The 27,254-nt window shown below is 33.9% G+C and overlaps 1 protein-coding gene and 1 long non-coding RNA gene across 2 annotated transcripts in view; both read right to left on the bottom strand.

The window, feature by feature from the left end:
- The window catches only part of LOC111044632 (low-density lipoprotein receptor-related protein 2), a 247,182-nt gene that overhangs the window by 72,806 nt on the left and 147,122 nt on the right, over positions 1 to 27,254 (bottom strand). Inside the window, 5 exon segments of the mRNA XM_039429403.1 lie at positions 217 to 333; positions 1,729 to 1,983; positions 6,323 to 6,571; positions 9,415 to 9,546; positions 10,349 to 10,468. Coding sequence (XP_039285337.1) covers positions 217 to 333; positions 1,729 to 1,983; positions 6,323 to 6,571; positions 9,415 to 9,546; positions 10,349 to 10,468 — 873 coding nt within the window.
- LOC120351258 overlaps positions 16,599 to 27,254 on the bottom strand; it is a 40,545-nt gene continuing 29,889 nt past the window's right edge. The window contains exon 3 of the long non-coding RNA XR_005571259.1: positions 16,599 to 19,390. This is a non-coding gene — a long non-coding RNA (uncharacterized LOC120351258). The remainder of the gene's footprint in view (positions 19,391 to 27,254) is intronic.

A 27,254-nucleotide genomic window follows, 5' to 3' on the forward strand; every position in this document is an offset into this window, starting at 1 on the left:
TATTATATTGTCCTGTAGAATTCATTTAATTAGTGCATCTGGCAAAAGCTCTCTAACAAATCTTTACAACATTTTGTAAGTTCAACAAGTTCTAAAAATTTGTATTTGGTAAAATAAATGGCAGACAATAATTCATAATAAATCATTGATTCAATAGCTGTACAAATAAAAATATTGAGCATATATTTATAAAGTGGTTGATATTGCTGTACTCACCTATACAACTTCTACTATCTTCATCTATTTTCTTGCCAGACGGGCAATAACATTGGCCTCCATTCAAAGAGGCTTGGCACTTGTATTCACAGTTTAATGCTGGACAATTATTTATCGCTGAAAAAGACAGATCCGTTATTAGTATTAAGTATTGACTATAACAAAACTGTAGTAAGTTACCTGCACACAATACTGTAGTAGAAATATGAATAATTATATCAAATCAATTCAATTTTTATTGTTTACATTATTACTTGTAAGATAAAAAATATCAGTGAAGAGCACTTTTCTTCAGTAATAAAAGTAGATATATTTAGTATAATCAGAATATACTAGAAATCGATATACTGGTGAATCACATAACACAAAGAAAATTATAATTACTTATTGAGTGGGATGTTATATCGTGAATCAATATTAGGGAACCGATAACCGATTAGAGTGAACAAGCATTGAGCCTTATTTAACATTATAATAATTATGCTTTGAGAACGAAACTGTTCTAGAATAGATTAAAATCGATCATTTTAATGAAGAGTAATGTTATACAAATGAATAAATGAAATAATATTGATTGAGTTGGTCAGTTACATCTCACAATGTCACGTTTGCATACAATATTTTGTTTGTGTATAATAAATTGAGTCAAACTTCGTAATTTGAAACCAAAATCTATCATTCGATCACATACATATAAGTTGAAATATGATAACAGATAATGTAACTCTTCTTCTAGTTGTACAGTATTTCATTTTGTTTTTTTTTCACATAAAAGCAAAGATCGGGAGAGAAAAACTAAGGATACCTTGTAGTATATTTCTCTTCCAAATTCAGATAGCATAGTACAAGAGATAACAGATATAAGGGTGACTACGAGATACATTCACATTCTAGAAATGGGAAAAAACAATATCAGGCAATTTTCTATTCTGTCCAGGAAGCTCTTCCACACCCGTTCCAGTGTATTCTCAGTGATCAACACCACCTCAGTACCGATGACCGCTTTTAAGTAATCTAAAGTTCGGGGTTTACGTCGATAAACTTGCTCTATCAAATAAATATCCGTACAAATAAAAATCACTTTAGATGACTTGAAAGCGGTGATACTTACTGAGGTGGCGTAGATCACTGAGGATACACTGGAATGAGTGTGGAAGAGCTTGAAAATGAAAATTTCTTTATTCATCAAAATGCACAAAATACATCTGAACAGTGTCAAATTACAACAAGAATTATTAATATCGTCACAAAATCATCCTTTACACATAAAGAAGTGACAAATTTTGATAAAAAACAAGATTCTCAAAAACAAGAGCTTGCCTCAGGGAAGAAGGACGCCACTTCCTAGAATATTCTCTACTGAAAGTAAATGGCATATACTCGCAACTATTTTAATCAAGTTGAATAGTTTATTGAAAAGTTAATATTGTTTTTCTATTTGTAAAATGTGAATGTTTCTCGTGGTCATATGTGAGCAATGTTTTAGAAATCATAGTGAGCGAGTGTACTTACAGCAAGCGGTCTTCTCGTCGGCGCCGTCCTCGCAGTCCTGTTTGCCGTCACAGAGCTGCGCCTTGGAGATGCACTTGGGCTTGCCGCCCTGCGCGCCGCGCGGACAGAGGAACTTGTTCTCGGCGCAGGAGATGGCCGTGCAGTTGGCCTCGTCGCTGCCGTCGATGCAGTCCCGGTAGCCGTCGCAGTGGTAGTTGAGTGGGATGCACAGCGCGTTCGCGCACCGGAACTGTCCGATGTGGCATTGCGCGAAATCTGCCAGACAGATTGGGATTCGTATGAAAAAGACACACTCACATTCATAGATTGATTGATTAGCTGCCTTTATTAAATACCTAGGAGGGCGAAGTTAGGGTGCAGCCGGAACTCTCTTACACTTAACCCTTTAACAATTCTAAGTAAAACTAAAACACTGTACTACAAGATTACAAGATTAAAAAAACAAACTAATTTTACAAAATAATAAAAAACTTGAAAGAAAGAAAAAATCAAAATAGAAGGAGAGGAGAGAGGCGAAGAGAAAGGAGGTACCAAAGAATCAGGAGAGCCTAAGATTGTTTGAGAGGGAAAGAGGAGAACCGTATGATCACTCTGATCAGTGAGTAGACATATGCGTAAACTATAGATACTGCGTTTACATAGATTCTGTCTAGAAGTTTCATAGATGAGGATTCATATAAAGATGAAGTGTACATCAACATACTACAAGGAGAAGTGCCGAAGAGGTAATAGGTTTGATGATTATGAATGTTTTTTCATGTTCAATACCTTTGACTTGACAGAGAAAGAAATAAGTTATTGGTTTTACTATGAAATTCAGTGGTTCACTATGAGAGAACGCAGTACAGTTTACATAGAGTCTGTTGAAAAGTTTCATAGATGAGGTTTCATATCAGATAAAGTGTACATCAACATAGAGGAAGTAGTGTTAAAGAGATAATTGATCTGGTTAACACTATGCAATTGAGTGAGCATTTTCATACAGTAGGCTAGAGTGATGCATGGAATATTCTTCAAGGATATTTTACACTTCGCAATACATCAGGTTGTGTGTTCAAGGAATGAATGGGAATTGTAATGGTTTTCCAATTATGCTGGTAACTTCACCAATCATAATAAGCCATAAGAGGCTATGACAATAGCTATTGAACAATAATAATTCAATCCAATTAAACATAAAATAAGAGCAGTTAGGGTGATTGAGAAGGATGGGAATATTCATTAACAAGTCTTGTCTTTGACAAGTTAGTGGATGCTTTTATAAATACACTCACGGACCACATTAAACTTAGCTCACGATCTTTTAAGATACCTCATAAAGAAAACCACTGAAGCCATGGATAAGTCAGGGCATTATTAATTCTATAAGAAAGCGAGACAAGATGCATAGGAAACTGACTAAAGAACCATTTAATATTAGATTGAAGGAGGAATATAAGCGATATAGAAACACTCTGAACATTTTGATCAAAAAAGCAAAAATTGAATACTAATCAAAAGTTTCTCAATTATAAAGGTAATATTAAGAAAACTTGGGATTGCATAAAAGAAATTACCAAAACCAAAACTAAAGAATTTGAAGCTAGAATTGAAGCTGTCGTACTAAATAAACATTTTGCAACAGTAGGCCAGAAATATGCTAAAAACCTAATTCAAAATAATATAATTGAAATTCCCGAAACAATCTCACCTAGAACCTTACATAGCTTTTTTCTAAGCCCAACCAATGTTACAGAAATAAATAAATACATTCATGAGCTAAAACCAAACTCTTCTCCAGGCGCGGATGGCATAAGTAGCATATGTCTAAAGAAAATTTCAAACTATATTGTTTGTCCTCTTGAATTTATAGTTAATAGATGCTTTCTACTAGGATATTTTCCCAGAAAATTTAAAGTAGCCTTAATAAAACCGATTCCTAAATCCAATAAACTTGATGATCCACAAAATTATAGACCTATTAGTCTACTCAGCAACTTGTCTAAAATCATGGAAAAAATTATAAAAGCCATACTGTTGAATCTTCTTAAAAAAATGAATTTATTGAGGGCAACCAGTATGGATTCCAAAAAGGTAAATCTACCAAGGATGCTGTGTTACATTTGACAAGTATAATCGACAAAAATTTCAATAGTAATAAAAAAACACTTGCTGTATTCTGTGACTTAGCGAAGGCGTTCGATACAATACCACATTCTATCTTATTAAACAAGTTGGAAAATAGTGGAATAAGGGGGAGAGCAAAAAAACTATTCGCAAGCTATTTGAAGGATCGAACCCAAATTTTGGAAACTGATATCCAGATTATTAAAGATTATGGTCTGCCACAAGGCACTGTGCTATCACCTCTTATGTTTTTGATTTATGTGAATGATTTATTGAAACTACGCATTCCGAATGGTATTGCTCTATCTTTTGCCGATGACACTGCTTTAATCTTTTCCGGCTCAACTTGGGATGAAACATTCAACTGTGCAAATCGCGGTCTTTCAGTGGTCAAGTCGTGGTTAAAAAGTCATATTCTAACATTAAATACAATAAAAACTAAATATATAACTTTTTCACCCAATAGAAGCGGTCAACCTTCAGAACATTTAAAACTAATAATACATAATCATAACTGCGACACTCCCAACTGTACTTTTTCAACTATAGAAAGAGTTAAGTCAATGAAATATTTAGGAATTACGATTGACAGCATATTAAATGGGACATTCACATCCAAAATCTTTGTTATAAATTAAAATACTTGATTACAATATTTTACAAAATTAATCAATTGAAAGACTTGAAATTCTCAGAACAATTTACATAGAGTCTGTTGAAAAGTTTCATAGATGAGGTTTCATATCAGATAAAGTGTACATCAACATAGAGGAAGTAGTGTTAAAGAGATAATTGATCTGGTTAACTATGCAATTGAGTGAGCATTTTCATACAGTAGGCTAGAGTGATGCATGGAATATTCTTTAAGGGTATTTTACACTTCGGAATACATCAGGTTGTGTATTGTGTATTCAAGGAATGAATGAGAATTGTAATGGTTTCCCAATTATGCTGGTAACTTCACCAATCATAATAAGCAATCTCTAAGAGGCTATGACAATAGCTATTGAACAATAATAATTCACTCCAATTAAACATAAAATAAGAGCAGTTCGGGTGATTGAGAAGGATGGAAATATTCATTAACAAGTCTTGTCATTGACAAGTTAGTACGCTCTCTTATGAAGTCCACTGATTTAAGAATATGAATCTCATTTTAGTACGAGCATTATTGAAAGAGAAGATATTGCTATAAAGTCTTTAGCCGATTTAAATCTACATCCGACATGAAGGGATATGCAAAGCAGAAGATAGTATTAATATGGGAAGCAGAGAAAGTAGTGATACAGCGATGTTGCCGCGCTAAAGCAGACATTCTGTAGTCTTTAGTAAGTGTTCAACCCCTAATGATATGCATATCTAGTTTCCTATCTGGAAGCACTCACTGCATCAACTGAATCTGATCAGCAACTTGGCAACTGAGCTTCTTTCTATGACTCTATTCATCACTGATATTGGCTGATCTCCCACCATTCCTCTGCTCCGCATGTCCCTCCAAGTCGGAGGTTGTTTAAATTCTACTATAGTACTGACTGCAGTCGTCCTTTTTGCTGTTATCGCCACAGTCTATGAACCAAATAGACTTCTATAGACATATTTTTATGATACTTATAATAGCATTATTAAGGGTAACCGTCCACTGGAACCGTATTCAACCGATCCGTTCGGCCGTTGGACCTGACGAATCTGCTGGCCGTTAATTCGGCTGAACACGGTCGTCCATTGGAACCGATTACGTCAGTTTAGTTGCCACATTATTGAATTAACTACTATCATAGCCAACATAATTTTTTATAAACTTGAGTATGTAATTGATGAATGTTGAGTGACACATAACCTAGCTACATTTGGACTGTTGTATAAATTAAAATTTGAACCGTTTTGGGCTTATAAGCCTGTGGTACTTTTCTGTAAGTTGTGTAATTCTGAATGATAAAATAAATTAAATTAAATAAACAATGATTATATTGAGATTTTGAAAATTGAATAAACAAATATCCACTAAATTAGTTATTCATTACAATAATCTTACCTTCAACAAATATCCACTAAATTAGTTATTCATTATCAAGCAATCTTTGTTAACAGATTCCTTTGAACATTACAACGATGATATCTTTTGTCTCGCATATCATACAATGGAACATGCTCTTGAACCAAACTTATAAACTTTTCATTGTCCATAGTTACAACTTTATTAAACAGAACAAAAAAGAAACAAGACTGTGAAACAATTTTAGGCTAGGAACACTTTGTTGTCTCAGCTCGACTAGTTAGTTCGGCCGGATAGAGCCGGAAAATCCCATTCAATTAGGATCGAAAAATTGATCGGCCGGAGACGGCCGTATGAACCTGTTGAAATGGACGAGCATCTATTCCTTTCTTTGTTGGGGCCGGTAGTTTTCGGCCGATGCTAGTTCGGGCGAAAACAGTTCTAGTGGACGGCCCACCTAAAAAATGAAAGATTGCTATGAATGTTGGTACTGACTGCAACCATCCTCGTCGCTGTTATCGCCACAGTCGTTGCGGTGGTTGCACTTGCTAAGCATGTCGACGCAGCGCTGGCCGTTCTTGCAGCGGAACTGGTCGAGCGAGCACGAGATGCCCGTCGCCAGGCTGCAGCCCTCCTCGTCCTTCCGGTTCCGGCAGTCGAAGTAGCCGTCGCACTGCTTCTCCTTCGGGATGCACGGCCCGTGCGTGTCGCAGTGGAAGTCGTCCGTCTGACACTTGCGGTAAGCTTAAACAAAAACCAAACAAATCAAATCAAATAGCTTTATATTCACAAAACATAATACAAATTTATGAAATTCATTTAAACATTCAACAGTGAATACTCTTCACAAAGACCAAGAACTATTATAATTGAATTTATGAACATCCTTCAACAAATCAAAGAATATAAATTGCACACAAAAAAAATACTAGAAAATAGTATATACTATATTCAGACATACTAAATACATACTAGTATATACAGACATAATAAATAGTAGCTTAATGGCCATAAGACTGTGAGTGGAGAGTGAGTTCTTTTAAATATTGATTGAGATTATGTTCTCATGTTTTGTACATATTATAATTAAAACCATTATAATTGAATTTATAAAAATTCTTCAACAAATCAAAGAATATAGATTGCAAACAAAAATCCATACTAGATACATACAGACATAATAAATAGTAGCTTAATGGCTATAGTACTCATTAGAAATGGCAAATTCACTATGGGTTCAAGTTCTGAATGTATAGGCGGATTGAATCAGTTGCTCACATTGATTAAATACATGCATTCAACTTTTGAGAGAGCAATACAAAATACTTGAAGAATAAAGCATTTTACTCAATCGAGGAAATACTCGTCTGTAACTCTTATCCAAAGTTGAAATATTTGAGTAGCCTATTGGTACAGGTGGGAATTAATGAGAAATTGTATTTATTGAAATAGTTATAACGAAATCAGGGCTACTTATTTTCATTTATAAAATGGAATTATACTGCCCTTTTTTGAAAATAATTAAATAATAGTTATAATTTGTATTCTCAATTTATTATTTTATTATTTTCAGAAAAAGGGTACTATAATTCTATTTTATAAACTATTTAATGAATAATTATTGATGTTCCTTTTTATGACGAAACACTATATAATAACTTTGTTGTAGTTCAGACACTGTGTTACTTGTAAATATTTGAAAAAAACACTTACTTTTCTTGGAGTATTGAGGAATGCATTTCACTCCTGAAGAGTAGCTTCATCAGCTTCGACTACTGGAGCATTCCTCAATACTCCAAGAAAAGTAAGTGTTTTTTCAAATATTTACAAGTAACACAGTGTCAGAACTACAACAAAAGAATAATTATTACTAAACGAAAATCCAAATCAAATGCTGTGAATCACCCCGAATACTTCTGCTACTGTACTGCAAATATTGACAACAGGGTTAACAGATAGATGGAAATTCGATGAGAGATACCGGGGTCGATTCCCGGGTTGGCAAATAATTTTTTGATAGTAGCTCTCATCGAATTTCCATCTAGCTGTTAACCTGTTGTCAAGATTTGCAGTAGCAGAAGTCTTCGAGGTGATTTACAGAATTTTTTCAATTGAATTTTCGTTTAATAATATATTATTAGTCTACTGAATTTGTATTTCGATTTGTAATATTAGGCTTGTATACTAAGTATCAATATTATTGTATCGAGTTGAAGTGACTTCTGTCAATGCAATTCTGTTTGTGACAATAAAACATTCTAGACTTTTGATTCAAAGTTATTTAGAGAGGTGAGTACTGTCAGAAAATGTTGAGTGATGCGATTTTGAGTGAAATATGAAAAGTGATTCAACCTTATTCAAAACTGATATTGATCTAAGGTCGAAAGAGGAATATTAAAGGGTTTCCTTTCGCCTGGTTTCCATTTCAAAAAAAACATGTTTTTGGACTCAGGGGACCTTGCAACTTATATAAAACTTGAAATTGAGGTACCTAGGAAAGTAAGGAAAGTAATAATTAAAATGCTAAGCTTTTATGTACAAATGGATAACTAATAATAAATATTGTGTTCTTGAATATATCCAAATTTTCTGAATTTTTTAACATAACCATAGTTCACTTATACAAAGTAGAAAGTACACTATAAACAAAGTTAAATCTGTGTGTCAATATACAATGTGAAATGCTTCATACATACGTTGAATGAATTTCTATTTCAATTGAAAGTTGTAAATTATACAAGACAATTACATTCAGTTCACGATATCATCTATGATAATATAAGAATGGGTTGTCATGAGATGATATATCTATAAAATAGAATATAGTACCCTTTTTGAAAATAATAGATTAAAAATACAAATTATAACAATCTATTATTGTATTAATTTCAAAAAAGGGAACTATAATTCTATTTTGGAAATAAAAATAAGTAGCCCTGGAATCATACATTTTGAGAAGATATATTCTTATCTATATATTTTTTTTCGAATATGATAGAAACTTTTGAAAACTCATAGCTTTAAAATATTGTTGGAAAACCAAAATACGGATGTATAAGAACAATGTGTCTGGTTCTTTGATGTTGTTTGACATAACGTAAATAGAATTTTTCATACGACTCTATTCCGTAAGTCCTCTCTAGTACATAGTAATAGAACTGAATGAGCTCAAGTGAAAGTAAACATACTATGAGTAATGTAATCGATGGAAATTACTCAGATATTTAAGATTTTGAAAATCAATACAAATTAAAGATACCTTGATGAACTTTTAATATTGTTTGAACTCTTGATTTTGCAAGACCAAAAGATGTTTCGAAGATTATTCCCCTGGTCAGAGAAAACCCATTTCTATTCTTCAGGTTAGATTGATCAACTTTACTCAAACTCAAAGCAAAGTGAATTGATACAAATCTAACGAGTCAAACTTTTAAAAAAATTCTGAAGAGTGGCCAATAAAGTCTGGAACTAACGTAAACCTGTGCGAAGTGGCCAGTTTCTCTGAAACTATAAAAATCCATTGAGGGTGCAGTGATATCTCATTCATAATTCAAATTCAAGTGATATAAATTGGAGAGTGAACTCACGACATTCGGCTTCGTCTGTACCATCGACGCAGTCGACCATCATGTCACAGCGATAGTGTGGCGGTATGCAGTAGGTTTTGTTCCATATGTACTGGCCGCACGATAGCTGCCCTGGCTCACAGTCAGGGGGAGCTGCAATCACAACAAAAATATAAATATTGCTTCAAATTCATGCAAGTTAATTAAAAAAACTTAGGTGAAAACTATTTTTATAGAAATTTAATACAAGAAAAATCGTATTTGGTAAGTTGAACAAATTTATTGAAAAATTGGAATAGAATCCAAAATTTGAACACTTTTCATTGAAAAATTTTCCTTTTTTACATACTATATCTTGATCATTGGTGATCAGAATGTGCTCAATCATGGCTTACTTTAGAAAATAGTAGGCTATCTATAGTAGGCTATGGCTCAATCTAATGTTAAAAAAACAGATAATTTTGTACTCTATAGAACATTACTTATACCACGTCCATGCGACGCGCTATAAATTATGAAAAATTATAAATTATATAAAAATTATGATTTTTAAAACGTTATGAGAGAAACAAAATAGAAATGGACTGCGGAATTTTTTCGACGATTTTGAAGTTGAAACTTATTTACATTTAAATTTTTAATTTACAATTTTCTGTATTCCAGTTGAAAAAAACAATCAATAATTTAACAACGAAATTCAATAGCCTAAGAGAGTTAGTTACCGAGTCGCAAAATCGAGGCTTGAAATCAGAGGCTTGAAATTACAATTTGTTATTACTTTTGTTAATTTTAATGAAGATTGAGAAGTACAATAGATTTTCGAAGCCCCTCTTTCGATGATGATATTATTTAACTCAATGTACCTAGAATACAATGTATTCTAGATTCCTTCATTCAACTGTACATCGATACGAACTATACATTTATTGTTGTACATAACATTTGTTGTACTTACGGCAAGCTTGGAATTCATCTTCGCCTTTCTCACAGTCTTTCTGGTAATTACAAAGAAAAAGATTGGGGATGCATTTGCCTTCCGGACATTTGAATTGATTAGGACCGCACACGGTTCCATCTGCAAGCAAAATCACAATAAAAAATATTGAATTAAAGAAAGAGAGATAAGAGACAATTATAAAAAGTATGAATACAATAAAAAATTTAGTTTTGCTCCTCAAAAGGAAAACTAAAGTATTTTATGAGAATACTCGATCAATCAGAGCGGAGCAAAAATCAAAACCTTTTGATTTTTCATAAAGAACCCAACTTGGCAGAGCATAATATCACAACATAATAAAAATGGGAACATATGAATAACCACATTTCAATAAATGATAATGATATGAATTGGATTAGCCAAATTAAATTAGTGGCTCAAGAGATAGGAAATAGAGGAGATAGAGAAGAGAAGAGAAATAGAGAAGAGCTAGAGATGAATAAGAGCGATGTCTACAGTTTGGTTGGCATAATAAAAGACACAAGAGCAGTCGATAGTTATTGAATATAGTTGATATTTCAGTGAGACAATAAAAATAATCAACTAAGGTCTACACTGCAATATATTATTGCGAGGGAGCTCATTGAATGTGCATTGTTTCTTACAACGACCTTTCTCCAATTAATATTACTGAACTTCCATATACGTTTGTCCGCTCTTAGTATTATAAGAACGGGTTATGTCAAACACATAGAAGAAGTGAAGACTATAGCATCCAATAATGACAGTGATTTTACATTAGAAGCAACTCTTCGGATACCACCTCAAATCTTTCTCAGAAATAATACTCCAACTGAGACTCAAAAAGAAGAGCAGAATATCACTCGGAATATTTGCGCTTTTATAGAGTTCGCCGGCTGGTGAAGTGGAGAAAGATTGAAAAAGTTTTGAGAGCTGAAGAGTTAATGTCGGTGTAGTGAGAGCGAGGGAAGGAAGAGGGCTTGGAATTAAAGTGGTGTACAGCACTCTTTCACATCTGCTTCCAGGTGAATTGATATCTCCAGCGAATGATGGCCGATCCATGAATCACGCGCGCCTTTCACAGTCCGTCTGTCCGCTTTCCCGGCTGAAAAAACCTCCGGAAAAGCCTCAGAGGAAAAACGCGCGAAGAAAGCTCATTTACCATTTAGAGCAGAGGGATTCAGGGAATCGTAAACAGTTCAAAGAAGGATGTTAGGGTCCTGTTCTCGGGGCTGCGTGCACCCTTTGATTTATAGCCGAAGACCCTTTACTTTCCCAGGGGCTCATTTGAGCGGCAAGATGGCTGCGTTTCATTTTAATAGACGGCCCACCTTATGAGACACCGGAAATGAGATCTGAGACAACCTACCTAGCCTAAGTAGTGTTATTCAGGATTTACACCCGAATTTAGTATGCACGTGACGGCAATACTCCCTTCCATTTTATTAAATTTCATTGTTACCTGGAACAATGCGAGTGCTGTTGAACCCGCCTTCTCGCTACCATTATAATTCAATGTGTATCTCAATCTGACACTGACAACTAAACTGATAATTGAAGAAGAAAGTTTATCATACAGGATTGCCAACTTTAAAATGGATCACTAGGCATTAAATATCACAAATAGAACGAATAGTTAAGAGTGATGAGAATACCAATAAGGAAAGTTCAAATGGAGTGAATAGTTAAGGGTGATAGAATCAGCATGAAAACGGCAACATTGGACTCCTATATTCATATTAAAATAGTATTGGTCATAAAGCCCCATGCTGCGTTCTAAGGTTTGCACGAACTATAGTTTACTAGTCTCTACTGGACTCTATGAGTCTCTATTTTACTGGATATGAGAATACACGTAAGGAAAGTTACATGAAAAATTATTTATTGTTTTTCAATATTCATGTACAAATGGATTATCATTTATCAAGCACGTTGTAATGAACAATTAATGAGCAGCGTTAAACAAAGTTCGTTTTAAAGTCTTTAAGTGAAAATTTCGAGTTGTTATGTAACAGAGTGTTGGACACACTATGTCTTTTTTGTGTTTCTCAAATTTAATACAAATAGTACAAAAATGATACCAATAAAATTCAGTAAACACATTCTAATTTTCAGTTAACAAGTTGACGATCTTCAAGTAATCATTTCCAGTCGCTCATGGCTCATCCAATGTCAGTATGCCAGGAATGTTTGCAGAACTTTAGCTTTTCAACGACAGCGTTCAGTTGTAAATTTGCATAGTTGAAAACTAGTGTAACTTACGATACCTGAGAATGAATGAGCAAGCTTCTGATACTTGGACTTACATTATCTTGAAGTATCTGCCTTCTCATGAAAAATGTAATGAATTATAGTTAATATGAAAGAAGGTAGTAACTTCCTTCTAACATAGTAGAAGGAAATGACTGAAGTAAAAGTGTTGGGAGGGAATCTTGGTGGTCTCCTCCTCCTCTTCCAGTTTAGTTGCCAGAGCGCGACTGTTTGGTATGGTTGTAATTAAATTCTGTCGCGCAGTAATCAAGCCGAGCAGTGAGTACTGAGTAGTGAGTAAGTAGAGAGAGAGCGCACCAAAACTTCTCTGTTTCTGGAGACATTTGTGAATGTTGGGATGCTGTAGAGTTCATCAATAAGTCATATGGCACACGAACCTCGTATCAAACTTCCATGAGAAAATTTATTCAATCCTATCATTGCTTGGGAAGATTCAAACTTGGCGCCAGCGCACTATTACCAACATTTGAATTTAAACGAAAGTGGATAGGCACGGACAAGTTTTGGTAATGTTTCCAACGGGAAGCAAGAATTTGAGCGACTGCTCACTCAATCTCGCTCCCATCTCCCAACTTAGTACAGCTTTCATTGAGAATTAAATTGCATGCAAAATGCAGAGTGGTAGCGGTTACAAATTTTCCGATAGCAAAAAATCATTACTTTTCTACCTGCTCACGACTCAACGCATAATATTTAATCGATTTCGTACATTTAAAGACATGCATTATTATAAATACAATTTCTGATTCTCGTACTCTACTGCGAATACAGTAATAGATGGTATATTTTGTTAGTAATCACTATTAGAGAATTTCCAGTTTCAATAACTGCTTTCCAGTAGCGTTATTGCAACAGGATTTCTTGAGAATTGCTCCAGTTTATACAAACTAAATGCTTGTGATTAGGACAGGCCTATCTATGTAATGATAGAATGTGACTTTCATACATCCACATCTACATAATACATTATCGTATTATAGTAATTTAATTTAATATTGTATATTGACGTTGTTTTTTGTATCAATCTATCATTCTATGTTGATTGTTGATCCACAAATTAAGAAACAGCTTTTCCGAATTGAAAAATAACTCAACTCACTAACGACCGTGTTTCGTCGTTCTATGGATCATGATTCATCAACATTCAATAGGATGTGTAAATATTAATAATGCTTGTATTGTATTTCCGCAGTTCTCATAAATGAGTGACATTGAATTGGAGAATTTTATATATCAAAATCACAATGCTCTCAGAAGGTTAGAAACATAGAAATTGGTCTCGATCAAAAGATAATACTGATTGAATATTGAAATAAGCAGATTGATGTATTAACGATTCCACTTTAAGGAATATTTGCAAAGAAATTCCACTCGTTATTACAATAATTGAAGTCAATGAATTGATTCACTGGTTAGAAGCAGTAAGTACTCAATTGGCAATCCGTTAAGTGAAGCTTATTTCTGAGCCGGCTTCAATTCTGTAGCTAGCTGAATGCATTAGGGTACGCATCATACCATAACGAGATAGGCGGCCGGAATAATTAGAGAATAGCGGGCCTTTGAAATCAGCGATGCAGTGATTATCTATGCGAGACCATTCACAAAATGGGCCATAAAAAGTCTGAGTGTAATTAAACCCTTAATGTCTGCTTGAGGGAATTTAAATATTATCATCCCTCTCCCGATCTATCGCCCCATTCTTCTCCAACGCCAAGTTTCATACAAGTCTCACTAATTAATATCATTGAAATTCATCCAGGACTCAACTTTGAAGGTTTATCCCGACTGTAGAAAATGGAAGATTGAATGAAAATCACGAACTTTTCTCCTCCTTGATTCGACTCTTCATTCATTGAATGATAGAGCTTTCTATGCGCATTGAACGAATTGGAAATTGCTTGTAATGAATAGCGTTGTCTACCGTTTTCTGAATGGAAAGATAATTCAGATTGATTGTTTGATTTGAATCGTCATCATACATCATGTCATACTAATATTTTTAGTACATCAATATATTCGAGAAGTCGGAATGATTTTTCTAGATAAATCAGATTTCTGGAATTTGGGTGCATTTTCGAAGTTCCATGAATAGTATATTAAGAAGAATTTCCACTAGTTGCATTAATGGATTATTCAGATATCAAACATGTTAACCCCATTCTAGCTTGGAGAAATTTGTTATTAGCATATATAACATATTTTAGATGTCACCTGGAATGTGTTGTGGAATATCTAAGCAAACTCCTCATTGTTTCATTGGATTCAAACATGTATTGATATAACCTATAATATTCCTATGTTGAATGATTGTATACTCCTCAATTTGGATTTTGGAAGGGTGCGATTCCCCTCCATCATCATCATCATCATCATCATCATCATCATCATCACGGTAACAAATTATTCCTGCAACTAGGTTATCCAGAGCGTTTTCGATTATTCTACAAGTCCAACAAGCTATAGAACTACTAATTATTCCATTAAATTCATTTGTATCTTTATTCTTTCATTCTTTATTGATTCATACATACAATAAGTACATCATCAAAATAATAGGGAGAGAAGAAATAAAGTAACCTTGTGCTATTCCTCTCCCAAATTTAGATAGGGTTACACATCGTCCGAAATAGGTTATCTATGAATTTAAGAAAAATAAATGAAGGAGCCATGAAAATATTACATTCCATTTTCCTCTCTATTAAATGATTGTAATCTCTTCCAAATACTGCATTACTCTTTAATCATTTTCTAATACTACCTTCATCATCAGATAACGCGATGAATTTCACATTTGTTGGTGAATAGAATGAAGAGCTGCCAAGCATCAGCCTGGCTCGCCAATTCTCCGAGAAGTGGTAATTCGCTTAAAAGCATGCAATTGTCTTCCCAGTCAGCCACCTAACCTAGATCTAGCGAAACAGCAGACGTTGTCAGGCATCGCATAGGTAGCAGCAAAAGTCTTTGTGAGCATCCTCTCCGGTGAGAGACGAGAAACGAGCAATCTTCATTGCAAATTGGTCTGAGGCGAATTAGGCTGACATTGTTGAGACGTCCCTTGGCTTTGCTATGCACCGCGCTGGTCATTAACGGAATAATTGTGTCTGCCTTATTGCGGCCCTACTATCCTACTACTCTGCTCTCTTTGAACAGTAGGATAAACTGAGTGCTATGCTAATAATCGTGATAACCATTCTGCTATTGATCCACTTCTCCACTTGGAGGAGTGTTGACGTGTATTCCGTGGAGAGTTATTCCACGAGATAATATTTCAGGGTTTGAAGTGGATGTGCAGCGTTAGGGAATAGACAACATAATGCAGTATGCAGTATAAAATATTTAGTTTGACCGTGCAGAAGTACTGCATTAATTAAAATTGTGTATCGTTATCCACACAAAAAAGGAGAATCACATTGTTCAGATACATAAACTAAAAACTTGAATGTTATGTAATTCTCAACATACTGGAAACGTGATCGATTGAGGTGATCTCTTTTTTCAAGTCAAACCATACAAACCATTTTATTACAATTTGACAAAATTCAATTCTAGAGAATAATCATCAATACGTTTGATGATTTAAAAATGTTACAAGATGAAAGTATAATATCACACAATGTGAAAATATCAGCATTATTGATATTCGGTAGGCGGTTAAAATTTTAATATTCGAATCATTTTTGTTTCAATGAATAGAATTCAGCAGTCGGAAACTGAGAATGGTTTGTAGTTTATGTATCTGAACAATATGATTCACCTATACATTCATTTTTTGTGTAGATAACGAAACACAATTTAAATCAATGCAGTACTTCTACATGGGTCAAACTTAATATTTTATACCGAATACTGCATTATGTTCTCTATGAGAAAATTGGTTCAAATCATTGATGACATTGGAGAATGAGATTCTAGAAAAATGTTATAGTTTATTTCATTATCAAGCAAAATTCAAAATACTAGTAGAATTGTGATGAGTATGAGAAAAGCGTAGCCTACTTAGCGTACATCCACACTAGAAAGCAGGTAAGAATGAACCCAGAGGAGATGTAGTTTGAGAAAGTTGAGCTACGCTTCGCCATCGGCCGTTATTTGACGTTTGTCGATAATACACACGCAGCAGAAAGCAAAGCTGAGCAGAGCAGAGGAGAAGACGCTAAGTTGGAGTGCGTTAAGTACGGTTGGTGGCTGCAGAAGTGCTCGGCGTAAATGAACCCAACGGTTGGTTTAGGGAGAGGCGCTTTCGATGGCGGGGCTTTTCGTGATAAATCAAACGACGGAAATCCCCGAACTTGGCACGAATAGAATAGCCCTCGATGCCTAGACGGGGGACGGGGGTTCGAGTCTTATGAACTGCTAGCATCTACCCACTCGTCGCTCTAAATACTAAATGAGTTTTCTGCACGGCGACTCCTTTAATGGTTAGTCTGGAGTCTGGCATCATGAAGGCCCGTTAAACTTTCAGCAGTTACGTCCAAAGATAACCACGGCTCGACCTGATCCAACATTCAAAAGGTAGGCTACCTACAATGGCTGAGACGCTTTGGCGACGCTGCAATTCACTCGCTCCGATCACCGCTACAATGGATTCCATACAGCAAAACACTTCAGGCATCTGCCTCATCAATTATTGCTTCCAGCTTCAAGCTGCACTTTGTAATGGAATGCCTATTCTGTTCCTCAAACTGAAATGTCTCTGTTGGGGAGGAGACTGTACACAATACAAAAACTAATCTCTGCTCACAGAGGAAACCTCTGGATGAAATTTATCACATTGGATCTGAGCTTGTATGCTGATTGAGTTTCTCAACTTCCTCCAGATCTGAGTAATGTATAAGCACTAAATTGGGGGATTGGGAAATTGGGAGACTTTTCACAGAAAAAAATGATGAAATAGTGAGTCACTGAGTACTACTTTTATTCATTTATTTAATGGATAGAGCAAACAATACTAAGTCAGAACAGAAAAAACAGGCCATTGCCCAAAACTTCTTCCATTTCTTGATTTTGTCTCAAATCGTTCAAATCTGCTATGCAGAAGATAATTATGACACTCAATGAATTAATTCGAAAAAACTGAATCATTGGAGCTAAAAAGGATTGGCAATTTTATAGCTTCATAGTTATAATATTATGAGATTTATGATATGACCAACTATATGATACTATATAGTATATGATACTATGAGCCACCATTTATTATATGAGTACACTGAGAACAGTAACAAATCCCTGAATGAATCAAATACAGTTACTGTGCACTACATTAGTTCGTGGAAGAAGGACTAACCATAATAAAGACAATTGAAGCATGTAATGTATGACTTCAATAACGAATATGATTAGTTCATGGTCATGGATTGTGATTATGGAAATCATATTCTACTCTCATCTCTATTATTGCTGTCAAAGTGCTGAAAGACACAATAATATACTTTCGAATACGATAAGTTAATAAATTAAGACGTGAGTAAAATAGTAGAGTTTTATTGAATTTTGTAGAATGGAAAGTGAACTCCATGGAACAATATTTGTCGATTTCATTCCAGTCTACATCAGCTTTGGGATTAATTTGATTTATTAGTCACATTGAAAATTGATAGCATATATTTGAACATCATAGATAATACTCATGATTTTTTGATTACGTTGTGAACCGACATTTCTTGGAAATGAATGAATGTGAAACATTTCATAATGATGGATTAAACCATTGTACGATGTTATGAATTTCATGAGAGCCTCTCTGTTAGCTATCTAATTCATTATTCATGTATCAGTGGTACTGGTATTATCATAAGCTTATGCTGATTAGGGACAGGGCCATTACTAATTTCGTGCTAATTCGTAACCTTTTAATTTCCATCACATTAGAACCTGAGCTCAAGGGAATTAACAATATCTATCATAAAGCCCTCAATTATCGTAATGGGAAGTGAATCTCATGACTGTATGATTTCATAGAATCGAGTAAATTGAGTTGATTCCTATGAATTACGATTGATTATATTTGAAGCATCGTTTGAAAGTACTGTATATTCAATTATTCTACTAGCTGTGCAATGCAAGAAAACTAAATTGATAGTTGAGAGCTTGCATCAATGAAATTAGCACTCATTTACTAATTTGAAACAGGTTTTCAGATTTTTTGAGGTTTTGAGCAATAATTATTTTCTGGTCATACTATCATTGAATAGCTTGAAAAACATAATTTTATAATAAACGCTTTCTTTTTGTTTCTTATTTTCATTACGAAATAGATTTAAATGGAAATCGGGCTATCAATGAGATTAATTATAATAAAATATTGATGTATTTTTTAAATTGTCATCAGTTTCAAGCTACAAGCTTCCAAGTAAATGTAAAACGACCAGAGCTTTTCTGTTGAAACGGAGAAAAATAATGAAATAATAATAAAGAAAAATTAAAGAAAAAAAATTAAAATATAATGTGTCAATTCGAACTGATCTGGTCTAAAAGTGAGCGTCTATATTCAAGCATAGGCTAACTTAGTTCCAAAGTTTACTGAGATTTTGCACAGTAAACTGCATACTGTTATATTAGCCTACAAAAAAATGTTCTTGCATCTTGAGTAAAAAACTCCTCAATCTTGGGCACTGTGAAAATCACTCATTCAACATTGAATTTACATTTCAATCCCTGATTATTTTATAACACAGTGTAGATATGATAATAATCAGTATTGATAACTCACAGATGTGTCCAGGCTAACCTTACAAATTAACAGCATTTCTTCCACACTTGAATTACCTGCAACAAAGAAACATAATTGCTAATTATTTCTTTGAAGAAAAACTTATATAATATTGAACTTTTCGCCTATTACAAACACTTTGCTAAGAAGCAAACAAAGTCAAATTATCAGGTAGTCAATCTACGCAAGGTTATCCTGAAAACGTTTCCAACCTATGTTGAATTCTTCTTTGAAATAACACGTGAAAGCAGAAATAGTTTTCCATTACATTATAAACTATGATCTATGAATTCAAACAATTTCTGTGGAATTAACGGATCCAAGAACTTGATACCTCCAACTTTATAAGCGAGCCTCAGATACCTTGAATATTCAAAAAATATAGTCGGCAATAATTCTTAAAATTGTGTTGGATCGAGGACAGACTATTCATGAATCCTGAGCGAATCATGAATTATTATACTTTTCTATGCTGCATTCCGACCACACAAGGCTCCTCAATGAAAATCGAAGCGGGTGGACGAGCGAGGTATTCTCGGTTTTCCCATACGAGGTCCACAGAGCTTTCCTTCTTTAGAATTCTTTTTAATTTCACGTAACAACGGAAGGGTCTGTCACTCCCCTTCCCAACCCATCACAAAAAGCAGTTGCCAAGCATTGTCAGCATTCTACTATGATAGAGCCCTTTCAAGCAAAAAAGATGTATTTGAGTCATCTTACGTATATGAAGCTCAATATCGCATTCTGATATACGTTGAAAGTTCCAGGAATTCGAAATTTTTTGCCTTTTATTCGACCGGAAAAACCATTTCGAAAAACGAGGATCAAACGGTTTATGAATGTGTGTTCTCAACCGAAGGGGATGGCATACAGATCACGAATCTGTACAATACAATATTTTCCTCAATAATAGTGTCGATACAATTCTAATGAATCTTTGGTATATTCTATACGAATATTTTGATAATTATATTTATTATAGTATTTTCAATATCGATCAAGTTGTACAAGTTAGCCTAACTACACAATGCATCGAAAACTCTGTAATTTAATTTTAATTTTTCGATATTCTTAATGAGATACTGTATCTTGAGGCTGTGTAAAGGCTAAAAATAAACTTTTTACTCGTAATATTTTTCAAAGTTTTTTGATTTGTATATCATCAAGCTATCAAAATGAAAAAGTTTTCTCAGGAAAACATTTTTTTCCGATCATTACCTTTTGAGATATGAGCGACTGGAGTTTGAATTTTTGGGACAGAACATTTCAAATTTGGTACTATATAAATCCATGAGATTTAGAGGATAGATTCTTCATGGTATTTATTGTTGATCGAGTAGAACAAAAATTCTCTGGAAATATCAATTTTTGAAAAAGTTATTCAATTTACCAAAAATAACTCAACTAAAAGCTATTTTTGGTTATTTTTAGTAAATTGGATAACTGTATTAAAAATTGATATTTTCCGAGAATTTTTGTTTTACTAGATCAATAATACCATGAAGAATCTATCCTCTAGATCTCATGGATTTATCTCTTACCGAATTTGAAATGTTCTGTCCCAAAAATTTAAACTTAGGGCGCTCATATCTCAAAAAGTAATGATCAGAAAAAAATGTTTTCTTGAGAAAACTTTTTCATTTTGATAGCTTGATGATATACAAATCAAAAAACTTTAGAAAATATCACGAGTGAAAAGGTTATTTTTAGTCTTTGCACAGCCTTAATGAGATAAAATATGTGATATTCTCATTAGATACAGTATACTATAGGCCTACTCGTATACTCGAAGTAATATTTGTGTTACTGTATTTTATGCAGTGAGAATCATTATTAATAATCATTTAAAGAGAATTCTCGGCTATTTAAAGTTACTGTTATTATGTCCAGACAAAGATTTTTTCATGTTCTGCAAGCTCTGATTTATGATTATTATCAAATAGATTTTCCTAATAGCTCTGTTTCATACCACTCCTATAATATACCACGCCTTTCAGGTCAACCATATAAATTTGCATAAGTTTTACGCTTTTACGTACTAATAGAAAATAACTTTCATTAAAAAGTGTTATTGAAAAAATGGAGAATAAAGATTAAATTATTAACTAGCAATAGTTAACTTGGATAGTCAACTAACTATTGAAACCGTTTTGAACTTTATTGATGTGCTATCGTATATCCCTGTGTTTATTTCGCTGCATAGCTGTATGATGTTCAGCATCTCGGAGAGTCATATACACACAAAAACGAGTTATGAATTTCAAGAGGTGTTGCTAGGACTTATTTCAGCGGATTATCTTGGCACATTCATAAGATTCAACATTTACAGTTTATTAGACGCTTATGGCTCACGTTTTCGGTACCCTAATTACACTTCCAAGTCCAACGTATGTAAGACTTGACTTGAATAATCCAGATGGACTACAGCACTCCTTACTTTCAAATGTGATAATTTTGGCAGCTATCTCGAAAGAAAGTCTAATAGGAATAAGATGAGATGGAAAGCCTTCCTGTGCAAAGATAAGCCTCCAAGTTGTTTCTCAGTAGTCTATAAAAGCAGTATCAGTTGGAAACATAATCAAAGATTCTGTGATAAAAACTTTATCATTATCAAACATTAGTTTTGGGAAATTTTCTATACAAAATTCATAGGTATGATTTCCAATTACTTGTAATTTTGGAATATTCATACAAAAGCTCATAATTCAAATACTTGTTGATGATGAGTTAGTTAAAAACAATCTGAAGTTCCCCTCTGGATACACTCCTGGTAGCCAACAGAAGTTCTTCAATAAATATTGTGAACATAGTGAAAATGGAAATGGTCATATCGGTGATCTATTCAACTTAAATTAATTTGATTAAATGATTTCTAACGCCTACAAATAATTGGAACTTATTCTAACTGGATTATAATATATAATATCATGTGACATGTCTGGTTTTGGAATGGAAATGGACTCTGAGTTTCATCACTTCTTGAAAACTCTGTTCATTAGTTTTCCTTCTAGTTTTTGATGAGAATGTTAGAAGTACTGTAGAAGAAAGTATTGTACCTACTAGGAGCCAACTCTTAAGAAACGCTTACAGAAGGAGGAAAAGTTCACAAACCACATTGTATTACATTTCAGATTCCATGAGGAAAAGATAGCAAGATGAGCATAATTCGAACTAACCTGGCGGACAAAACTCCAGTCGAAAATAAAATAAGGATAAATTTGTTTTGAGACCTTGGCCTTGCTCTTGGAAACGAACTGACGTCAGGATAAGAAAGGACTACCTGCGTCCTGCGCCAACAACTTACAACTTACGGCCTTGACCACGGGCTTAACTTGTAATCAAGTGAATGAAGCAGGATTGGCGCTCCACGTCACCTATTTCGACTGGATACAACTGGAAAGAGGGAGACTGGAATTGAAAATACTTGTATACGTGAATACGTTTCAGCACACGAATAACTATTCGGATTTATTCTCGGATCGAGCTGCGAAATTTGTTTCAAATGAGCTAATAAATTCATGTATTTTTAAATATAAAACATCTGCAATCAAAATAGCAATTAAAAGATGGATTCGGGGTATCGGTAGAGGCGAGAGTTGTGAAAGATTGATTACTTCAGAGTTTAGAGTCTAGGGCTGGATTCAAATGAGCTAAAAAACTAATAAAATCATAAGTCTTTACACATTCTATCACTTTAACAAATTTTTATCATTACACTGGCTATTTTTCTGAATCTCCTGATTCTCTCTTTTTTAGGTGTGTGTGTGTGTGTGTGTGTGTGTGTGTGTGTGTGTGTGTGTGTGTGTGTGTGTGTGTGTGTGTGTGTGTATGTGTGGGTGTTGGCGTTTTCACGCCTTTGTGGGTGATCTGTTTCTTCGTCTGTTGAGTTTGGATGGGGGGAACGTCACTTATGGGGGGCGGGAAGGGGTTTCTTGGGTTTCTAGGGGGTGGCATAGGGATAGGGGGGAGAAATGTAGTTTCATTCTCAGGGGGGGGGGTTTAGTGTCACTATTATTGAAATGTCAACAAGCTTAACCGATCTGTGCAAGTACTGCGAAATATTTATATATGCCTATTCCTATCTTAGACTCATTCTCGCACACAGGCAGTAATGCCTCTGCGAGAGTAAATATTTCTTAATATATATTTGTATATCGCTGTCATTTCTGTGGTGCTGACATTGTCTTATTTTTATTGTAAAGTGTATTCTTATTTTATGATGTAGGCTACCACTGTGATTGCTTAAGACTTGTGAAATAAATAACTTTTTGAAAATTGAAAAATTGAAAAAATATTAAAAACCGGTCGTCTGATTGGGACTGCCCATTGCGCTATCTATCGGCAAAAGTTGTAACAATTATCAGCTGGCCAAATATAAAAAATGGCTGACTCCAGTTTGCGCGTTTCAGATTAGAATTGCAGATGAAAAATATTCGTTGGCTGGTATTTTGAATAGAATTAAATATTTTTAAATATGTATAAATTTTTATCGTCTACTAATATTAAGTATGTAATATCATACAAACATATATTTCATGTGTTGATCAAATTTCTGGTTGAGGTATTGAATTCAGTTGACTCAATGACAGACACCTCTATTATGCTTCTTCATCTGAGCTTGGACCTTCTAACATATTTCAAATAAATGTAAGTTATTAATAAAATAGGGATGCTTCCCATGTTATTTAAATGGTGTTACTTTTACGCTTTAGGGAGTTTTTCTCTTTTTTCGTTCTGAGAGCGAAAAAGTGATACTTTAGTATTATGTTCCAGGGAGTAAAGTAAGCACTTTAGACAGTAGGTGTAGGAAAAATTACTTTAATTATACAATGTCACAATGATGTTACAAAAAAACTATAAAATACATGAGGCACCTGCTAGGGACTCTTCTCTATTAATGTGATGAGATATCACATTATTTAATGTCATGTGGTTGATGATGAATAGTGTTATTTGTGGAAGATGGCGAGTGATGAGTTAAATTTCAACTTGAATTGAAATGGAAGAAACCCATAAAGACCCTTTATTATTGAAGTGAGAACCTGAGAAGTACCTCTCAATTTAAGCAAAACAAAGATCATCCAACTATAATACAAGAAAAATACATAAATTCAAATGAAATAAGAAAAGGACTGCACATAAAATGGTAATCATCATCAATCATCATGTTATATCTAGAAAGAGATAAGGGAAATGCAGAGCCTTGGCCTGATGGGAACAGATAAAACGTTAGAGTGATCTTGGTAATCTACACATCAACTTAAATGGTTGAATCTTGTTGCAGTCACAAAGATGCAAACGTCAGAGGAGATCGCTGCCAGTGAGATAGAAATTCCTGCAAGAATGTGTGTATAAAACCAAGTTATTGGCGCCGGCATGGAGTTCGCATACAAATTACTACATAAAGCATGTAGTTACGCACAAGTTTAGTGTGGCACGCAGGCATTATTCAGGTGGAATCTTACACAAAGAAACTAGATCATAATCATAATACAGAGGAGTACCCACAGGAGGTGGTTTTTACAAACCAGACCTCGTCTTTGAAATTCCGGTGGCGGAATGTTTTGAAAATTATGGATACATGTAATCAATATTTTTCATGGGCTCTGTAAAGAACTTTAACTTGAAGGGGAAATGATTGGCAGATGGATTTTATGCTGTTTTCAATATGTTATTAAAATAGGAATTGGTATTGTGATAGGAATTTCTATCACATTACAACTACAGCCAGAAGCAGAAAACTGAAGTACTAATTTAGAAACTATTAGATATACATATATATTTTTCAAAATGAATATTATCATTTTTCTTTTTATCCTTGTTATTTTCAGGTTCAATATATTGTTGGTTCATGATTTGATTTGTATAATTTTTTATTTTGTTGAGAATGTTTTTCAAATCTATTCAACTTATTTTCACACTTTTATTTTCATCGATGTTTGTTCAGTTTAATCTTGCTTTTTTCTTGGACGATCCAGTCTGAATGGTTTTATTTCCAGTTGAAATATTCCTTCTACAGACCGAGCTATAAGTAACCATTTTTATTTCAAACTAGGATATTTCTGTGAGTATTCGGAGTATAGTACTAGGATCTCATATGGATCTTGGGATAATATAGAAAACCAAAAACTTTGAAGAATTAATAATATTCCATACAAATATTAAAGTTGATAATCCTTTTATACGAAAATTATATCCCATACTTTACGAAACTAATAGAACAAATTCCTGTAATTGAAAATTCCTAATGCTCATGTTCGTGAATACATAGGATTATTCAATAAGGATGTATTAAAGGAATCAATAAGAAGGAAAAAAAGAGGAGAACAAGAGATGATGAAAAGAGGGGAGAAGATAGAGATGAAGAGTAGGATGATTGAGATAAATGTATGTACTGACAGTTATGACATGAATAATGATGAATATCAGTGATGATCGGTCCATTCTCGAATCAGGCATATAATACGTCATTTCAGCTGACATATGCCAAAATCTTTCGCCTCTCGCTACATACTTTGTACAATATGTGTGTAATATCAAAAAATCAATTCATTGATTTCAAAAATGTTTGACATTCAATGATAACTGACGCGTTTGGAATATTACAATCTTGACATCAACATTGCAATGTCAATATGACATTGTATATGACACTGCTTGAAATTTGGCAGGCTGTAGGCGTGTCTTCTCTCGGCCAATCACAGAGCTGAACTTTGATTGATCAGCTAACTGCCAATCTTAGGACTGCCATAATTTCAATTACGCTGCTCAATGATTATGCTTTCAGTTTACTAGAGATTAGTAATGGTGTGACAATCGAAACTAGTATCTAATATAATTACAATTCACTAGTGGTTTTGGCAATATCTAGTGGTTTTCATTCGATCTCGACAACAACAAAAAATTAACCAAAGACACAAATAAAAATGAAATTCCAGCCAAAGCCTATGAAATTCTATTCTAGATTTTCTTCGCTTACAGTAATTCTTTGAAACTGATCATGATAGATTACAGTATATCAATCTTGATGATTCTATGTTGGGCAATCAATTTATAATGAGTTAGATAACTGAGAAATATAAATCTACAATAACTTATGATTATCACTTCTTATATCGTTCTGTCTCCACTACTCGCATTCACATTATGTATGATAAAGTCTATTCAGGAAAAATATACATATCATATTTCTAATTTGAAATTCAAATTTGCCAGATCCTGAATTGCAGATAATGAATTGATCCTGAATTGCAGACAGTATTTTATTAGTCAACAATCCCTCGTCTTTCTAGATATAAAAACATTTTATACAGTAGATGTTCTTGATACAGAGATTTTGTGGTTTGTGGCTTAGAAGCTTTCTAGTTTTCTACCAGATTGAACTTTCTATCAAGGCCTTTGCAAAAAAGTCTACTGAGAAAGTAATAGATGCTTGCTGCTAATGACTTTAGCCAACACATTATTTGAGACCTGGGATGAATAGTGGGAGAAGAGGGTAAGAGTCGACGAGAATAGATACATATCTATTACATATTATCTATTCAACAATTGGACCAATCTTCCTAGAATGTTCTAATAGAATTCACATCTCAAGCACTAGTTATTTTAAATATTATATCTAGATGAATATGAATAGTGCAAGATGGAAGGGACATAGAGTATTGATGAGAATAGTTGGTTCTCCATCACACATTGAAGTTCTCCAATATTATCTAGTTATTCTGCATAATACTTTATGTATCTCGTTACTCATATTTTATTTCCATCCTGTCATTGGAACTCATGCTGTGTTAAGGCTGTGCAAAGGCTAAAATTAAACTTTCTGCTGGTGAAATTTTTCAAGGTTTTTCGATTTGTATACTATCAAGCTATCAAAATTCAAAAGTTTTCTTAGAAAAACATTTTTTTTCGATCATTACT

The sequence above is a fragment of the Nilaparvata lugens genome, chromosome 5 (genome assembly GCF_014356525.2).
Source record: "Nilaparvata lugens isolate BPH chromosome 5, ASM1435652v1, whole genome shotgun sequence".
Taxonomy (NCBI): domain Eukaryota; kingdom Metazoa; phylum Arthropoda; class Insecta; order Hemiptera; family Delphacidae; genus Nilaparvata; species Nilaparvata lugens.